Source organism: Xiphophorus hellerii, chromosome 22 (assembly GCF_003331165.1).
Source record: "Xiphophorus hellerii strain 12219 chromosome 22, Xiphophorus_hellerii-4.1, whole genome shotgun sequence".
Taxonomy (NCBI): domain Eukaryota; kingdom Metazoa; phylum Chordata; class Actinopteri; order Cyprinodontiformes; family Poeciliidae; genus Xiphophorus; species Xiphophorus hellerii.
This window is the reverse complement of record NC_045693.1, coordinates 13,328,887-13,349,863: the sequence shown is the minus strand read 5'-3', so window position 1 is coordinate 13,349,863 and position 20,977 is coordinate 13,328,887. Positions and strand designations below refer to the sequence as shown.

At 36.2% G+C, this 20,977-nt stretch overlaps 1 protein-coding gene across 4 annotated transcripts in view; it reads right to left on the bottom strand.

The window, feature by feature from the left end:
- The window catches only part of dst (dystonin), a 112,379-nt gene that overhangs the window by 90,196 nt on the left and 1,206 nt on the right, over positions 1-20,977 (bottom strand). For 2 of the 4 annotated variants that reach the window (XM_032553317.1, XM_032553324.1), the window contains exons 3-4: positions 19,189-19,377; positions 13,568-13,784 (exon numbers count right to left, since the gene is read on the bottom strand). In XM_032553317.1, coding sequence (XP_032409208.1) covers positions 13,568-13,784; positions 19,189-19,377 — 406 coding nt within the window. Of the gene's footprint in view, positions 1-9,702; positions 9,779-11,798; positions 11,956-13,567; positions 13,785-19,188; positions 19,378-20,977 lie in introns of those variants that run through there. The other 2 variants (XM_032553319.1, XM_032553322.1) reach the window with 2 other exon arrangements.

Genomic DNA, 20,977 nt, shown 5'->3' with positions numbered 1-20,977 from the left:
GAAACAATTTTTTCTTAAATTTAGGGTAAGAATCATCTAAATACTTAAAGAAAAACTACTCCAAGTCTGATTCTAATTTTGTCAACAAATAGTATAGCTTAGGAGTAAAACAATGTCCGATAAACATTAATGTATGTTGTGGTGGAAAATATATTTTTTTCTGCTTCAATATCAAACTTAATTTACTGTAGTTGAGTCTAACAATAAGCAGATACTGTCTAGTAATATATGTGCCTTATATCTCTATGACCTGTAAAAAACTTTGTGGTTACCATTTTTTTAAGAATGTAAAAATCAGGGTTGTTAATCACGAGTTAAGGCAAATTCCTTTTACTGGTGTAAAATTCTTTTACATTTTTTTAAGGCACGAGATTCCATACTTTTTGACCCTCACATGCATTAATCGCAATTAAATATTTTAATCAGTTGATATCCCTAAAAATAAATCTATTCTTCTTTTTAAGTGTAATTTAAAGTATTAGATTAATCTTCAGATAAAATACTTTAGACTTATAAGTTATGATGCTCATTTGATTTTGATAACAAATGAAATCGAATCCGATATAAATGTTATGTTACAATAAAGTCAATTAAACTGAGGGTTAGATCGTAACATCACCAATAAAATGCCAAAAATTGCTAAAGCTCAAGAAAATATAAGATATCTAAGGAAAAAGGCAGACATTCAGAGGTTCTGCTGTGTCATCGCTGATCCTTACATCATCGTGTAGTTGAATCACAGATGGGGAAAGCTGACTCAAACTCATACACTGCATTACATACAAATTCATCCAAAAAAGGAAATAACATAGACAAGTTGCTTACGTATTCCAGGAAACTACCCAGCTCAGAGCAAAGGTCAGGTCAGAAAAAGAAATCATCGAAGAGCCAGACAGTAATGATTACCATGCTTCATATGTTGACAGTTCACTGATAACACACACACACACACACACCCACGCACGCACACTGATAGATTCATGACAAACACAGATACATCAGCTGGTATGAGATAGTATAACAGTAACAGATTTTTTTTATTATTATTATTTCCACCATAAATGTCTGAAAGTAATATATTTTGGAGCAGAAAAAATGAAGAAGAGTTGACCTGCGCTTCCAAGAAAAATATTCAAGGAAGATTTATATTGTAGTGCCCTCTGGAGGATCTTCTAAGAATAAAAAGCAGGATCCTTGGTAATTCTAAAAATCATTAAAGGTCATTTAATGTTTGACCATGAAGTGGACAGAATGGGGACCATATAAAACTAACAACAACAAAGATATGATACCAAACGGTACCAAGGTGAGAAGTAATGTGATCATTCCCATAATTATCTGTTATTACACAACCTCAGCACCTTTATCACACAGATTTTAGAATTGATAGCCCCATTTTCATAATGGGACTATCAAGAGGTCACCAATCTCCAAACAAAAAACATTAACTTGTGCCATATATCATAATTATTGTCCTTTTTTAACTCCTCATTATCTTTACAGTGTGAGTTTTTTAAGATGATTTACCAAGTCTGTAGTGGTACTCTTCTTTGTGGCCAACACTGCTACACTAATTACTTAAGAGCTTATCAACATCCTTAGCCTTTTCCTGTCCGTCTCCATCATAGGAAAAATACCCCCAAACTACACTTTTGCTTTTGCCTTTTGACCAAAGAGGATTGTAAATGTTCTTCTTCTCTGGAAGTACATGTTGGTGTTTAACTTCCTGTAGGGGTGCACAGTTTGAGTCAGCAAATCTGTGTTCAGGTGAAAGGGAGAGGTTAAGTATCTGTTTGTTTGCAACACATTTGTGCAAAACTCTGTGCCAAAGTGAAATATCAATACTGAATACAATTAGTATCTTAAAGATATCATTTATTTTGTATCGCTTACATTGAAATCACAATTTCTTTCACAATATTAGCACATGACCTCCAACAATGCTTAGAACGGTGGTACATGTCAAGGGATATTTCCATAGATGGTATAAACCAAGGTCTCCTAGCAGAACATCGCCCAAGCATCACACTGTTTCTGCCAGTTTGCTTTCTTGCCATAGCAAATTCTGATGCCATGTTTTGACCAGATAAGCAGCACACATGCTCCTGGCCATATATGTGATGTAAACAAATTAGGACCACATCTACCATTGCTCTGTGGTTCAGCTGTGATGATCACAAGCCCTTTGTTGGTTCTACTGGCAGTGGATAGGAAAAAGGTATTCCCTTTCGGCAGAAAATGGTGCAGCGATTCAAAGAAGAAAATGCTTCATGAATGGTTGATTGAGGACTAAAACCATACATGATGGCTGACCTCACCACTTATGAGACATTAAGAAACCTGCTGCTAACAACTTGGCACCAGGTAACACAACACACCTTCAGGGGTCAAGTGGAATGGATGTTGTGGGTGTTTTTGCTAAAGCAAGGGGGAAGCACACTACTATGGAAGTGCTCATAATGACAACCAACATAAAATGTTGCAGGAGACAGTTTTATCCAAGCTTTTGCATACAAGTATTGTATCTCATATTTGGCTGAATATTTGCTGCTAATAGTCAATGTAGATACAGCCCCTCCTGAGAGACCACCACAGCATTCAAACTGGCTGCCTCAGACACTTATTTGTAGCAAAAGCACATGTACATGGCTATAAATAAACACAACCCTAAACTATGCTGCCACTCCAACTGCAAGCCACATAATCTCTCTCTGCCACTTAGGTGACATCCTTCATTTCCTAATGTGCACTACGGAAAACTGAAGCAGAGTCACGCTTGTATAACTGACAGGAGAAAAAATGGTTGAAAGCCTGTTTTGAACCATGATCGCAGACTATTCACTCTATAATAAAGCTTAATACAATTACATACAGTACAGACCAAAAGTTTGGACACAACTGTGTGTCCAAACTTTTGGTCTGTACTCAGTTCAGATCAAAAGTTTGGACACACCTTCTCATTGAATTCAATGAGAAAGTGTGTCCAAACTTTTGGTCTGTACTGTATGTTTCGTATGTTGTACTCTAAACCTCCAGAACGTAGGGGTGTGCAGGCTTGTTTAATAGGATAGAAGATAAATTGATGTCTTTTTAACAGCACTTGGCATCTCTGTGTTAAAAATCCTCACAGTCTGAGCAGAACTGAATCCAAAAGTCACTGCAATCAAAATCCAGCCTCCATAATCCTCTTGACTTTGTGTGACAGGGAAGTAAAACCATACAGACTAAACTAAAGCTTTTTACATTAATGTCAAGGATAAGGACAAAGATTTGCCAAGCATTATTGAGCCAAAATCTGTAATCAAATGTATTTGTTGTGTTTAGATAATGAAAAACTTACATATGTTTGAAATAACTACTGTTTTGGACAGTTTAAAAATTGAATTAAGCCATTTTCTACGTTATAAGCTAACCAAATTTGTCTTTTAAGGAACCAAGAGAAGATGCATAAGCAACTGGCTTTATGCAGCACTAGTATGAGGAGGTGGGAGCACGCCTTTATGTAATCTTTTAAACCGCAGAATAAAACCTTGGTCCATTCGGCAAACTCTCTCACATCTTATATGAACCTACATAAACTTTGGTACCAGTAACCAGCAAACACATTCTGACTTTCACCTTGTGACTACTTCATCACATTTTTAAAAGTGGCAAAAAAGTATTTCAGTTCAACTTTTAACAACAAGCACAAGACTGATAGTGATGGTGAGATACTTGTCGATACATTTCTGACATTCCTTGTGAGTGAGAAACTGCAGTCTTCTCAAAAAGGTAGGGCAGCATCACAACTATGTAACTGGAACAGTTCTGTAATTGAAACAGGTTGTCAGTATTCAAAACAGCCAAGGGAGTATTTGTTTTTTCCATTGCTGGAGAGAAAAAATAAGAAAAAAAAACTTTACAATGTCCAATAATGACTGCAAATACTCTACTCTATTTAAAGCATAAATATTGACTGAACTTCAAAAATAAGTTTTAAAGGATAACTGTAGGATTGGAAAGATGCAATAAACACGGCTGTCTGAACATCACACTTGAGTACCAACACAAAGCCATCATTAACCCTCATATGTGCAGATGTAAAGGTGCCATTTTAAAGTAAAATACTCTCATTTACGTGATCAGTAAATATAAAGACTTACTCCTTTGTTGTGTTCTCAAGCCTCTCAAGATTTACACTGGGATGTTCAAATTATGTGAATTTTTTTAATTTTGGCATTCCTCACAGAAATATTTGGAAGCCTGACTTTTAAAGTCAGAGTACAATCTCAAGTTCAAACTCATTTTGGCACCCACACATATAAACCATGTTGAAAGTTGAATGAAGATAACAGCTTATTCACATTTCTGTCATTTTTTATCCTACTAAGCCAAAAGCACCAGTAGGATGCAATTTCACACAACTGCAACAATAAGTTCATTCATAACGTGCCAGAACAGCATTTGTTTAATCTGTTTGATGTTTTGTTTTCTTCCAGATTTAGGTTTTAAATCCAATTAAAAGAAAAATCTCACATACTTCTCAAAACAAACTTCCTAATTTAGCAGTGACAAAAATAAATGCTTCAACACATTTGTTGGCCATCTATCATAAAAGTAAAGAAAGGAAGTCAGTTTGTCAGTCTCTCTGGACAGAGAAGGGAGGTGGTGCTGGAGAGGGAAGGCTGCAGAGCATGAGTCAGGGGAGGGACGGAGACTCACAAGATGATCTCATGTAAGAGGAGCTAAACAGAGCTGTGGTATGAGGCTCAGTCATACTTGTCTTCCCATCACCATGACAGCATACAAATACAACAGCGAGCATGCATCATTCTCGAGCACTGATATGATGCAACTGCATGGGACTGCAGTGCAGGCATAGTTTATATAACCTTCTATACAACATCACAGGGATACAGTTGTGTTGTATTCTGCAAGATCAGTACATCTAACCTTTTTAAAGGTAAATATATTGGTTATCTTGGATAAAACAGTTAAATAGAACCAGTTCATGATGCTATTGTAAAATTACTGAGAAAGAATAAGCGGACGAGGTTGTCCGCAACAACAAAGTTGTCCTGCATTCGCTGTTTCCAGTCAGAACTGAGGTATATTATGATCAGCAATTATAATAAACACATTGATTTTATATGTTCATTCTTTGTTGAACCTAATCCACCGCTTGTGCAAACCAAGGTAAATCTAACCAACTATCCATAGTTTTTTTTCGCCATGACTATAAAATATGTATACTGATCAGGAATGACATTGTGATCTTTGACTAATAATTTCTTTATGTTTGCACCCTTTAGTGGGAGAAATACATTAGAAAACAGGTGATTAACCTGTTTTCTCACAGTTGACTTGTTGGGGAAGAAAGGGAAGGCTTAAGAATTTGAGTGAGTGTGACAAGAGCTAAGTTGTTTAGGTGTTATAATACACAGTGCATCGCAGTTTGTTGGTTGCGAGGCTGCAAAGTGACAGACTGGTCATGCTGGCCCCTGACGGCTGAGGTCTCACTCAGCAGGATAATTTGCACTAGCACAAAGCACAAATTGGCTCAGGGACACCTTCAGGAGCCAAACAATGAGTTTGATATGTTCACATCACTTGTCCACCAACTACTCATATCTCACGCCAACTGAACATGTGTGATGTGCTCGCCAAAGCTGTTACCATTAGCCTGGTAGTCATAATGTTATGCCTGATCAATGTTTCTGTATAAATACATCTTTGAGTAAGTGTAGTGCAGAATCCACCACTGGTTGAATGGCAGATGCTCTCATTTTGTTTTTGTTTCCTGTTCTCTGAGGGCAAGAGCGTAAATCCCATCTCATTATTGGGGGGCACCATAACAGGAACATTTCATAAAAGCAATTTTGGGGGGGTCGGCGAAGTTCCATTGAAATGTAACATAAAATGGTTTAAAAACTTTTTAAACCACATTCAAGCTGCAGGACCAATAATGACTAGTAATGCACATCAAACATGTTTTATTCTCAGTAAGCAGCCTGCAGAAAAGTAAAACTAAAATTCAAATGTTGCTTAGGTATGAATTTTGTTCAATCTCACTGATCTAATCTCTGCTACACCTTTACAAAAATTTAAGGTTCTAAATAAAAAAGCTTTAATGAGTAACTGCTCTTAATGAAATTCCTCGTAAACATTGATTTATTGAAATGTCTCCCAATACAAGTTATGGCCTATTTAAATTATAACTTGTTAACTTGCTTTATTTTTAATCCTTGTTAAGTTTTGGCATGTCATAGGTGACGGAGAACAAATAAGTAGATAGAAATGAATATCTGGGAAGAATCATAATTTAAAGGTAGCACTTAAAGCACGAGAGTTTATATAGAAAAATATTCAGATTTTATTTTGCGGTTTTAAAGGCTCTACGTTGAAGACAGTGAGAAATAAAGGCATAACTTGTTGTAAATTTCTATCCGTTCTCTCTTCTATCCTCAGCTCCCACACACAAAGTTGGGTCCACTTGCTCAGCCCCTCCCTCCCTTTTTAAACTCTTCTAATTAACTAAAAGTTAAAGCGTTAAATATAAATGAGATGTTTGCTACCTGTAATAAAAAAAGCTTACGTCTATGAAAGCAGTGTAGCAGTTTTGTTAATAAGGCAGCTTATCATGATTCAGTCAAAGTAATAAAATAACACACTGCAGTCTGATTTTTATTGCTAATGTGTTTCTTCTTATTGAGCAGTGAAAGTAAATAAAATGTTTACATGTCTTTTGCTATAAGTATTTACTTACTGGAGGGGTCCGGACCTCCCCAAACCCCCTGGGATTTACATCTATGTCTGAGGGAGATTTAGAGTCAAAACTCCACTGGGCAACACCAGGAGTGACCTCCCAGATGATGTCACCTTTCAGGAAGTACTGCAAGTTCCAACAATTATGCTGTATTTATAACCATTAATTTGACCGTCTGCAAAATAAGGTTTAGTCTGAGCCTCACTCCACCTCCTTATTACATGTCCTGAATATAAAGTGAGCTAGTCTTCAGTAATTGGGAATATCAGAGACTCAGATGAGACATTACCCGCTTTGCTGGTACTGCCTATCTTAAAAGTGTACCTAAATTCATTTAGTTTTGAATTGTAATAAAACGTCCTAACAAAGAGGTTCACCCAACTAGGCAGGACACAAGTCTTGGACAATGCCTCCATAAAAACAATGTATCTTTTGTTCAATAGTAGACAGGCTTCACAGAGGAGACCTGCAGTCTATGTGTGGGCCAGTGGGCCATGTGAATGTGATGAGTGGGCTGTCAACAGAGAGCAGAGGGGCAGGGCTGAGCCCAGGAGGCCGGACAAAGGCAGTGACTGTGCAGAAAAAAGCAGAATATTATCTAACTCCCCACTGCATGTGATTATAAAGGTATTAAAAACTTGGTTCAGTCATATCAACATTTTCTTTAAGAATCTTCAGTGGTCTGTTAGCTGATAATGCAGAATAAATGAATTTACAGTCAGCACAGCCTCAGAGACTCTTGCAGACCACACCCTACAACACAGCAGAATATTTAGAGCTACAAGAACAACGGCTAATGGTGTTTGGACATCAAGATTTGATCAATTTTGCTACTAAGCAAAAAGAAAACAAAAGAAAATCTGTATTTTTTTAGTTTAGTTTTCTCCTTTTTTGAGAAATTAGACAGTTTAATGTTTAGGGAAAACTTTGAAGAAATAAATATTATAAGTGCACACTATAATTATATTGCTGTACCAACCATCACAAGCAATTACTTACTAATTTGGGTTTTGACAACAGAAAAACAAATATAGCTTGCTGCTCTTAATTACGAAAACGTAGTGTTTAAGAGACCAAACACCATCTAAAAAATGGAAAACAAAAATTACTGACTGATCCATTTAATCTACTCTGATGACAGAGCAAAATCCACTGTTGTGAAACTTAAATGGTCCCTTCATGTTTGACAGCCTACCCAGCAGGCTCAGCTAGAACAGCATGCTCCCATTTAAAATACAACATGGCTGTTGTGTGTGCCTAAGAAGCCATTCCTTTAACCCATTCCCAAAGTTTTCAATCTTTTGTCCAAGAAACCTGCCTTACTTCTCAACACTAGTAGGTGTACGTATTATTAACACACAAAACTGCATAAGTATGTGTTATTTCAGCAACTGAATCATGAAGAACTATTTGCGATCTGCATTCAATCAAAGAAGTCTCAAAGTCTATGGTTTCTTTATATACGTACAGTGTAGAACTTCATGGGTCTAAACTTTTTAATTTTACCAATTTCTCCAGTTATTAAAATAAATTTAAATTAAAAATGTGTTCAACAATTTCTTGAACTGACAAAAAGGAAAGATAAACACATATAAGCAACAGGATTAACGTAACTCTTGGGTAAGTAGGGCTGCATTATATGTGAAAATCATGAGATGGTGATACAAAAAGATCATATTGATATTGGTCACAATATATCCACATTTCCCTCCCTTCTGTCTCTCTCATGTGTGCTTTCAGCACTCTCTTGGATTGTAATCTGTGCCAGATGTGAAGATCTATTGCAGTGAGATTCCGTTATATTTTAAAATTATATTTTTATTGAATCCCAAACTTTGGAATAATTATGGTACATTGGACAATCTGATGTAAAAATAGCCACATAACTGCAATATAATTGTGAAGGCCTATTAGTAGGACAACATAGACTTTATCTGACCTACTCAGAGCTGGAATCTACAAGAAATACTTGTTATGAAATTTTACAACTTGATCTACATTGGATGTTTTTAAAATCACAAAAGTTTTTTTAATATTATTATTAATCAGTTAAATACCTCTAAATATCTAGTTTAAAAAAAGGATATTTTTGATTTCAACAACCTAAAAGCAAACATTTAAATATAAAAATGTATTTGTCTCTGTTTGTTAGGTTGAGATAAACTTTCTCTTGTTTTATAACTGTCCCTAAAACTGTTTTGTTTACTGGCTTGTTTGCTTGGTTACTGCTACTGATTTTACTTTTAAAATGCAACCCATTGATTCTCCATGCATCACAAGGAGCAAAGCTCGAGGCTCTAGGTAGCTGAATAAAGGTCAAGCTAACTTTAGGTAATAATAAAGACAACAACGTTGTCAAGGGTTTAGATAACGGTTTGGATAGAAAGTGATTCAAGTAACAAAGAAAAGAACACTTTAAAAGGGTATATGTTGATCTTTTCTAACGGTAGACAAACACAGACAACCAAGACACATTTCTCAGCTTGATGTTCATTTCTGACAATGTTACAGAAACCAGTAACTTCTGCAAATAAAAATGTGTCGATATGACACTTCAGTGAATGTTTTTGCTTAAATACCTCTGCGCCACTAAAGCATTTTTTAACCTTATTAATGTATCACTTCAAACAGACTGTTCGTTGACTCCTTAACTCTCTAGTGAATAAATGTTAAAAACCTCCAACATCAATTTCTCCTCCATGGGGTAATCTGTAACCTGGGTAGATGGGAACAGGAAACTCAGAGTTGGCAAAAAAGAAATTATCAGCTCACAGTGGATCTAATTTGCAGCATAAATGGCTTAAACATCACAGAAAATTATACAATTAATAAAACTTATTTTAGCATAAAGTGAGGTGAACACAGATCACAAAGTACACTGCTGCTGTAAGACTACATTGGATACAATAAACTGTAAAATTATAAAATTATCATTATTTTTGGAAATGTGCCCTTACCCTTCAGTAAAAAATTCATCGTTCATGCAACAGCTGGTGGGAAGACAAATATTCCCAAAAATCTGTCCATAACATGTGGAAACTGATCGCAGACTGGCTGAAATGGCTGAAAACACAGGAAATAAGTAAGCTTTCTATTTGTCACACCCCATCTGCCTGAAGACAACAGCTATGGATTCCTAATGATGCTCCATCATATGACTCCTTCAGAGCCCTTCCAACACAGCTGACTGGGCCTACTGACAAAAAATCCTCAACAGCTGAAAGAACATGCACACATATGCTGAGTATTCACAAAAGAGCAAGGCATTTGTTGCTTATTGTTCTACTGACTTACTCTGTGTTTTACTGAGGCACAAAGAGTTCAAAAACCACTGCTGTCAGTTTGAATTTAGCCTGTTTCTATGTCTTCAGGTCTGACCTGAGGATACATGTGTCTGATATCGCCAAGCTCAAGCAGAGTGGACCTCGAATCTGTGATGGAATGATTCTAATTAATGTGGTACTCTCAAGAGGCATGGCAATGAGAAGTGACATGAGCTGCTGATGTAAGATGACTTTGAGCCATGTTATCAGATATTGTACTGCCTGATATGGGAGACTTCACGGGTCATAACAGCACCACACAATGAATTTTATCTCTGTACAAGAAATCAAACCATGTCAACTAAACAAATAGGGATGGTTACTAGTATGAAAGTTTACAAGGTTTAAAACAGATTTTTTTGTCATACTGTTCATATGGTTTGAAGTTCTGAATCGAGATAAAGTGCCTTCTCTGGATATAAAGGATACCTGGGCTAGCTGCTAGCCCAACTAATTTACCAGCTAATGTTGTGATGGTCACTCCAAAAATAATAACTTCTCCTGAATCCACTTTGTAACTAATTTGGTCATGCTAATGGCTCACCAAGCACTGTGTGTCTATGATTTAGTAAGTAGGCTTCATTCACTGAATACTGGTGACAAATAGAATGAACTACTTCAGCAGAGTGCTGCCTCAACCCCACTTGCTGCTAGCCCAACAAGCTAGCAACAAATGAGCAACAACAGACTGTAGTACAAGCTGAAGTACTACTATCAGCTTGTAGCACTTGTGCTACTTTATAAAGAGAAGAATCGCAAGAAGGATACTTTTTCATGATAATTCTATCCAATTTAGTCACTCAAAAGAGAACTTCTAAATGTGGAAGCTAATTGTTCTAGTACGTGCAACAAACTCAAAACAAGTAATTTAATAGATAACATTACTATGACATCATGTAACCTTGTTATTTTTACTTAATGTAATCATTCTAATATCACATTGGCCCATGCCTTGCTGCAAAACATAACTGAAGCCATTTGCTAGGTTTGGTCCCATGAAACCATGAGGTATGAGATAAAATCAATCAAATATTGTCAATTAATGTTTTCAGTACACGTTTAAACTTCTTTTTCTTTTGAAAAATGTATTGCAATTACAGAATAATTTTAAACTTTACATTGAACAATAGTATAAGCCAAATGTCTCGGCTGTTTTAAATGTTGAAAATATATTCTACAGTAATAAAAGAATGGCATTTTAGGTAAACAGGACAAATACAAGTCAGTTAACTGATATTCTAACTATTAATAAACCTTTCCAAGAATTACCATGCATGTTTCTATTGTTTCATTTGGAAGTTAGTTTACAACTCAACAGAATAAATTGTTAGACGTGCAATTTTTTTGCACATGTGTATTATTAAAGGAGAATTTACAGAATTCCAAAAATATACAGACCTTTACTCTGACAAAGTAACAGAGCTTATTGGGTTTTAAGCAAGCAAACTACATGTAAATAATTACTATTTTTTTCTTATTTTCTGCCCTTTACTTTTTTATCAATTTAAATCACGATAAGCACTATTGTTATAAGAATTTGTTTTTTTTCTTTCTAAAATTCAGACTTAATGTGATGTCATGCGGGAAATATTCCCATTCTCCCACTGAAACCTGCCAGTCAGCAGAGAGGAAAAGGGAGCAGGCTGACATTTAGCCACTTAACTGTCAAGCAGTGACCGGGCAGATTTCTTCATCGCTTAAAAAGCCTCGTGTTAAAGATCCGCTCCTACCTTTATATTTTTCCAATACGTCCTCATAGGCTTGGAGGTATTCCTGTTCGTCCGAGAGCACATACCCCTGCGGCGCGTACTGAGCCATAACCCGGGTTTCACAAACTGGACGCTCACCAGAGACGGAATGGGACACAGCATGTGTGTCGTTGTGTTGCTCTACATGCTTGTGTGTTCATGCACTTGTGTGTATTTGCTGTGGGCTTGAGAGTGATCGGCGCTGTTGTCGTTCTGAAGGAAACGCCCTGAAGCCCTCCCTTGTCTGCGGTCTGACCAATAGGAAACGCTTCCTCTGTGATTTTACAAGACTGATAGGAAGGACTGCACTGTAAAAAATAATCAATGCCCGTCTTCACAACCCAACCCAAAACTGAAATTAAAACTAACATGTTTAATTGTTGTATATTGCACAGTCTTACTAAACCAGACTTTGTTAGATTCCGAAGAAAATATTACTAAAAATGGGCTGACATTATTTTAATGTCATGGATAAAAAAAAAATTGACAGCATTAAAGATTAATGTAAACAACCTTTTCATTGTTTTCCAAAGCTACTGCTTTCTTTATAGCATATGACCATGTGCCATTTTAATCTGTAGATGCAAACTGTTTCCATAAGTGGAAAATGCCCTTTTAACAACAGTATGTATCTTTAAAATTTCTTATTTTTCAACATTAACATGTAACATACAAAAAAAAATTCCAAGTCACAACTTAGCTTTCGATCTCAAACACCTGGAACCTGTGGTCCTCCTCACAAGATGTCTTTTTTACATATAATTAATTCAAACATGTAGTATATAAAACTATAGTGTTGAAAAATAAGACACAACTGAATATAAAATACAGGTACTGCAAATGAAATGACTAACTTACTGCCATCCAGTTGTTAAGTGTTGTAAAATTTACAAAAAACTTTATACAGTGATACATGTATCAGCTCACATTCAAGCAAAAGAGTTCACTGTCTTCTTTATGGCATTGTGGCCATAATGTTATGCTTATTATGCTCAAGATTCTGCTTCAGACATGATGTGTTCACTGTTTAACAATTTGCCTGGAAACTTAAATTCTTGAGGTTTTTTTTAGAACTTGTGGAGGATTGGTGTGATATTTGTAATTTTGATTGAGAATCAGAATAATCAGAATTAAAATCAAATTGTTTTTTTTTATTATATTTATTTTATTAGCAGAACCGGTCCAGAAGATTAACCAAAATAGTTTGTAAATACAATCGTTATGAATGTATTTTTTACAGTGTCAAAAAAAATGAGCGTCCTGTCAATTTTATCCGTTATTATTATTGCACTTTCAGTTGCTCGCCATACCTGCTATTGATTTCTTGTAACTTTCATAAATCCACAAAAGTAAAGTTATGTTTATTCTGTGTTTAAATCAACTGGGATTTTACTGTCAGAACAGATCTTTATGAGCTTTAATTGAGACAGGACGCTGCAGTTATGACTGCAATTTTATGATATCAAGATGTGTCAAAGTAACACTATAAAACGATTAGGTGCCATAAAGGCAGCTCACCACGCATTTCATCACGTTTTTATCAACCTGATTTCTTAAAGGTCTTATTGTTTCATTAACATTGAACGTTGAAAATAATATCCATAGGAAATTCTAAATACATAGGAGCACATCAACAACATCACGGATAATATAACCACACATAAATCCCATTATTGCTCATTCAATCTTTGTTTTGATTTGTTTTCTCTCTCGATCTCTCTCTCTAACTTAACAAGGTGCGCGTCCCTCACCTGCGATCCTGAGCACAGCTCTCTCCGCTGGATCCAGTACGGATCCTCCCTGGATCTTCCTCTTGGACCGCTCGTGTCTCGGCAGGTTCCAGGGCAAAGTGTCGCCGGGTGCCGGCGACGCCGATCCGGATTTGACGCTGCTGTAGTCATCCTCGTCAGAGATGTCTGCCGAGGAAGACATGGAACAGTGCAGGGAAGGGTTCCCCGAACTAGAGCTCTGTGAGACAAAAGGAAACGAACAATGTCTTGATTATACACACACACGCACACACACATATATACGCACACATATAGATGAAAGGCTAAAAGGACAGAAAACACCGCCAGGCTGTGATCGCATTTTTCTCACCATGACTAGTCAAGGTGCGTAATGTGCGTGCATGTTATGAGTGACATGGGCCACCAGTTCACAGTGACCCAAAACAATAAAATACTGAGCCAAATAAAAGCAAGACGAAAAGCAATAGCATCTAGCTCCCCCGCCAGGTCAAGTCTAAGACTTACCACAGTATACATGGAGACCTGTCAGCTGGAAGAAGAAAAAGAAGGAAAAAATATATAATCCTATTCGGGCATCATTAGCTTCTCCCTTCAGTCATTTATTTTAGGGGTGCCACACCCTTCCAGGGATGCTCCGGACTCTGTTTCCCCCTTAAGGCAGCATCAGGGATGCGGAGTGATGCAAGATTTCCTGAGGACCGACAGAGGATGATGCCGGTGGGTGCTGTGTGTCGAGGCTGAGCTGAGCTAAACCGTGATGGGAGAGCAGACTGCATGTGTCTGCGCGTCATACCCGGCAGCCAACAGCAGCAGCAGCAGCAGCTTCGGTTCTGTCGGCGGTGTTAGAGCGCCATCTCTTACACAAAGGAAGCTGTTGGCTGTAAACATCCCCCTCATAAAGGGTACAATAAGTTCCAGAGACACGCTGCTTTCACAATGGTGACTTCAGACGTAATTCCACAACAAAATGTAGGGCTCAGCACAAAGAACGCACGAACTTGTCTTTTCACCTATCGTAGGATAGTTACCTGAGAAAAGTTTAGTTGCGCATGAAGATTTCTGTTTCCAAAATTCATTGGTTCCTTTAAGATTCTTTAAGTTTGGCTATTCATTGGCTAAAGTAAGGGGTGAATGCCTCTGTTTCTGTAGTCATTTCCTGCTGCACCCTGACACTCCCAGTTTGAGCAATAGAGCAAATAAAGACAAACACATCCCTAAGGAAGAGGGTTGGGTGAATTATATACTTGTACAATCACGTTCAATTTGCCTGGTGATCAGGGACTTTAACAGGGCTTTCCAGGGCAGTTGCATCGGGCCCAAAGACTTGGAGGAGCAACAAAATAATTAACTTATTGTTTTTATTGTTATTTTATTAAGTTTTGAAAATTGAACAGATGGAGGTTTTATTCAATAATTGGATACTTTTCTAAAGAAAATCTATCAGCTGATCAAAAATCTATCAAAAAAAATGAGACAAGCATTTCTCAAAAGGTACTACAAAAGCATAAAAGCTATCAATCAAAAAATAGTTATTACTTACATTTCTTTATAAATATGTAGAGGTGCACTGATTGCAGGTTTTTGGCCAATCACCGATTAGCGATCTTTAAAATGCCTGACCTGCCGTTTCAGATTTTGGCAGATACCATTATTTATTTTTTGTCTGGAATGTTGTTTAACATAGCAATAAAGTGGCTGAGTTGGTGCTGGTGAGTTAACTGCAAGCATGCATACATGACCTGGTGGGCCAGTCTGTCAGTCAAACCTCTCTCTCCACAGAGCATAAGAGGACAGTGGTTGATTTTCAGACCTTTGTTGAGGTAGATAAAATCGAGGGCTTCCCAAGCCAATCACCTATCTCCCAAAATGAAGGAAATTGGTGGAAATAAATCAGTACACGCCTACAAAAATGATGCTGAAAAACATTTATCAGTGGAAAAATATTATTATTACTGTTATTATTATAGCAATCACATGCTTAATCAATTTGGCAAGGTGCTTTTTTTGCTGATATTGTCAGTATTATTTTATTATTATTATAATAGTCTGTGTATTATTTGTCTGAAGAGCTCCATGTGACAATAGAGCATCTCCTTGCCAAAGCCATAATCTGTTGCTCCTTCCACAGATTCTCTACCAGATTCCAGTTGGGACTCTGACTGGGCAACTCCAAAATGTCAACATCAGTAGAAGAAACACGTTAGCAAAATTAAAAGGTTATCTTAAAGCTAAACCAGTCAGGGGTGTGACTAATTTTTGGCACAACAATAGACAATGAATAAGCAACTTTTTGAAAAGGTGTTTATGTTATATTACTGACTGGGAACTCCGAAAATCTTACTTAACAGTTCAAACAGAATACAACAAGTGCATAATCCGTGGTCAATGCCTCCTTCTTTGTACTTGGTTTGCTTCAGTGACTGAGTTACATTACCATATATAGGGTGGCATGGTTCTTAAACATTTTGTCCCACCTTTTGGATTGATGAAGACATTTCTAGAAATGATGATGAGTTTAAGAGAAATGTATTAGACAGAAAAAATATAAATATGACTCAAAACTTTGACACTGATGTGTACCTATCAATACATCTATTGAAACTTTAGTCCAGGAATCAACTTCCTCTTAAATCTGATGTATCACCCTGTTTGTGATCAGACATTTTATGCTGTCTGAAACACATGGATCTTGTGCTAAAATAGTAGCTGATATTAACATAAGGTGAACAGTCCCTGTGCAGACATCTTGATAATGAAATAAAAATAAAATAAAATACAATGAATTAAACATTCAACATATAATAATTTCTGATTAAAAATGGGCGCAACACTCTTTTGTAAATATTTTACAAATTCTTAAAAACAAAAAAGAAACCTATTATTTATACTACCATAAATTTAAAAGCCTAGTAAAGCTACTTTTTCTTTTTCTGCACCCACAACAGTTAAAATATATATGTTTTTGTTTTTTTTTTAGATTTCAGGGACACATATTTGCAAAATAGGAGTTTGGCATTTCTATCCACTTTTGTTCTTTTGCATCTATAAATAGACTAGATGAATTGTTTGTGTGAAGAATTTTTCAACAGGGCCACGCAGAATCATTTCTCATTTAAAATAGATGCTGCAGAACTGATGAAAGCAACACTTTGTTAATAATAGCAGCATCACTGCCTCCTGTTTCATCAGATTAAAACCGAGTCATCCAGAGGCAGCTTAATGTTGCATTTATATTATGATCATACTCCCGCTTATTCAAAATATGAAAAAGTGAAGGGATATATGGCTTAAGATATCCTGTTTATCTAGGGGAAAATGAAAATTTAGCTGAGTAAATCTGACACTGTACAAAATCCCTGCAGAAGCAAGGACACAAGAAAGATCAGAGACCCACCTCACAATGACTCATTTCTCTCCAGGGAGTGACCTTAAATTATTATTACTTGGCAAAATCTACACTGTGGTTGGCAAGTTTAAAAAAACATTGTGAGTAAAACATGAAAAAAAGCACAAAGTTTTCATGCTCATTTGATAGAACATTTAGTTTTTGACAAGATTCATGCAGGTAGCGAACGTCTTTAAGAGTTAGACATGAAATAAGACACGTCTGCATCGGCTTCCCTTTCTGTCAATAAAATGTGTTGTCATTAGCTCCTTTGCACTGGTCTGGACCAGTTAAACAGATTAAACACTGTAGACATGTTCTTATCGACACAACCACTGTAAATCTGTCATCTTGACAATCTAGGACTGTACCACAAAAGAGGGTGGAATTATAATAAGCCTAAATTATACAATTTACTGCTTCTTTTCTGATTCAGGCTGAACCCTGACATGGTAAAATATGTTTGGTCATCTTGGGATTCTTGTGATTTTACAAATTTGCTAATGTTTATTCGCACAATTAGGTCAAGAATTCTGCCACTTGTCTATTTATGTTACACTTATGGTCAATTTATGGACATTATTGCTTAGTTGAAAGTAAAATTGGTGAAAAAAAATTATGTAAAACCAAGCTTTGGCACAGCTATGCTGGATCTTGTTTGTTGAAGATTGCAATGATTAAAAACCAATGTGTCCCTGTGATCTCCAGCTATCATACAGCAAATAACAGGACTACACAGATCAATAGGTTCCTTTGAACTATTAGTCACTTCCAACATAACACAAAATTTAACGAAGAGATCACAACTACAACTACTGCAGAATAGATAGGGTGAGGGTTGAAGTTCACCTTCACAAAACATAAATCAGAGCTGCAATGGAACGGTTTTTGCTCAAAGCATAAATATGAATTAGAATGACTTAAATCCAACTAAAAATCTTAGTAATACTTAACAATAGCATTTCACAAATGTTTTCCATTTAGTCTGAGTGAGCTTGAGCAAATTTGCAAATAAGTAGCAAAAGTCTCAGTGTCTACATGTGCAAAACCAAAGGAGATGTTCCCCAAACACTTGAAGCGTTCATTCAGAAAATGATCCACAAATAAGTACCACACTTATTAGATATTTTTTATAATCAAATCTTTTATAATTTTCCAGCCACTTTATAATTATGCATTACTATGTTTTGGTCTATCATGTAAATCCCAAAGAAATACAATGACATTTCCGGTGTGAAAGTGGTAAGTAGTTTTTGTGTAATATATGAAATATATATTTTCAAATATTTGTTATACGTGAATATATGTTTTAAGTAGCGTTCATACAAATATTTGGACGGCCAACTTTCCAAAGGAACCAATGTGTCCACACCCGATAATCCCATATGCTTAGAGCTCTTAGTACTTTTCCACCTAGACAATAAAAGCAAGCAATCATTGTTCTGATCAGGAGATGGGTTCTGTCTCTCCTTAACATTTTGACCACACAATCTGAAAAGATAAAATGCTCTGCTGAGAATAAAACCTTTGCGCTATATGGCACATAATAAGCAGGGCATATCATGTTTACAATTAAAGTTGAAGGACTAAAATTAACAAATATGGCTGGACTAACAGCAGGTACCAGCTTGAACAAGAGGACTGAACAAAACTCAAATATTACCATAAAAATGAATTATTTTGAACTGCAAAGTTGTAGCAGGCAAGAAACAACTATCACCATTTCAATGACAAGCTATGTGTCGTTTTTTTGTATAAATGTATAAACTTGAAATTTGATTCTCAATCAATATTTTTTATTACTCAAAACTTCCACTTACACACGTTTCACTCTGGTTTCTTCTTAAAAATATCTTTTTCTCTCTGTCCCAGTTCCTCAAAAGAAAATAGTATTTATTTCATTAATATCCCCTAAAATTATTCAGAAGGGGCTTTATTTTATGTTGTGCTAACAATTGCTACTTGTATATGTTAGTAGATCACTCTAAATTTAATGAAATGGCAGATTTTATCTTCATATGTCACATAATTCTTACCCATAATAACTTTCCAGAGATTACCTATGTAGAGATCAAAGTTCAAAAGCACACCTATATGCAAGCCCTTTAAATAAACATGTTTTTAAGATCCTGAATGTTCAAAAGCACACAGAGGCCCCAATAGTGGATAAATCAAATAACCTGCACCACTTCATCATCTGTGTTAATGATGGTTACCATTAGGGAGGGATACCTACAGCTTTACGAGTGGGAGTGACTTGCACAGATTGGTAAAACTCTGGCGGGAGTCTCTTCTTCACTTTACGTTTTCTCACAGTCGAGGATACATCAGGTTCACTCTCTGGAACCTCGACTAGACTGGGCTTTTCTTCCGTCACTCGGGCGTGCACGGTCCTTCTTAGGTGACGTGGACTGTGTCTGAAACCCTGTGAAAAACAATGAAATGTCAAAAAGGCACAGATGTTACACATTCAACACAGAAACTGTCTCACATTTAAAGATGCAAAAATCCTGAGTTCTAGATGTTTTTCACATCAAATGTGAAAAATATTTTGTGCTTCCCACACCAAATGTGAAAAACATGTAATGTGAAAAACCCTGAAGAAGAACAAACTTGAATAAACTGGTTCTTGCACCTCTGTTAAAATGAGCAATTTTGAGATGTAAACATTTTGACTTGAATAAATAATTTCAATATTTACTGCAGTGTAATTGAGGTGAAAATCATATATATGCTGATGGAAAATTGTAAGAAAATTAAAACTGCAGTTACTTGGTTGCATAAATGTGCATGCTTTGCTGAAGCCCCTTTTGATCAGATTTCAACATTCAGTCTTCTTAAGTTCACATTCCCCAACAACTATAGCGACACTCGTCTTGTTGAAATTAAGATGACCTGTCCTTGTTGTTCTAAAATCTCCTAAAACCTTGTGTAATGGACTCATGAGACCTAACTTGAATTTTTAGGCCATAATTTCAAATTGGAGGTTTGGCACAAAAAACACACTGCCTTGACTGGCAGAGACCCAAACACAGAGACGAGGATGGGATGAGCAAGCTGCACTCAGGTATGGAAAAGGCTGTGGGAAAGCTGAGGAAATAAATAAACGCTAGTAAATAATCAAAAATGTAAAATACTGAAACACAAAGAGGTCGGACAGATGGGGATTATGCAACAAATTGCTTGTCACCGACAAAAACACTATATTCATGGAATATGATGGTGGCAGCATAATCTTATGGAGTTATTTTGCCTATTTATCCTTAGAAGGAACTGAGATTTTGTTAAAGCAAATTAAGTTAAAAATATGTCAAAATATTATTTAATTTTGTCCCAAACTTTTATGTCTTTGAAAGGCACAAATGAAGAGAGATTTCATCAGTCACCAAAACAATGATCTCATGAGACCAAATGTAAAGCTCTGGTATGGGCTTTACATTCTGTAAAGTCCATTTGTCAAGAACTAAATCTAACAAAAAAGACTGTGAGGTCACCAGAGGGGATCCTACAACTTGGAACATATTTGATTTTGAGACGTTTTGCAGGCAGAGGTGACTAATAATAATCTGTCAAGTCAAGATGTGAGATACAAAAAAGTCTCAATGCAGAAATTGCATCAAAGATTGTTTAAACACACTGTAAAAACACATTCTGAAAGTTCGCTTGACTTTCGGAAGTCAAGAAAAAGATATTTGCTTGACTTCCATGTGTTCTGCACAATTGAGTTGTACAAGACACATATCTTGTTACATGTGTTTAAAAATTTTTAATTATTATAATTTTTTTTCTTTCAGGCATTTGGAATTTTAACAGGGAGAACTGTATAAATCTTAAAATTCATGTTGAAACAAAATTAAAAATAAGCTTTTTGCACCTACTTTTGTTTTTCTCACTCTAGAAGGTTTATTAGGAGACAAAAGGATATGGTTTAACTGAAGGTCCACAACAGCCTTGATGTCCTTGAATATGATACTCTATGAGAACAGAATCCCCCTGGATTCTGTATTGAACCCAAGGGGTTCAAT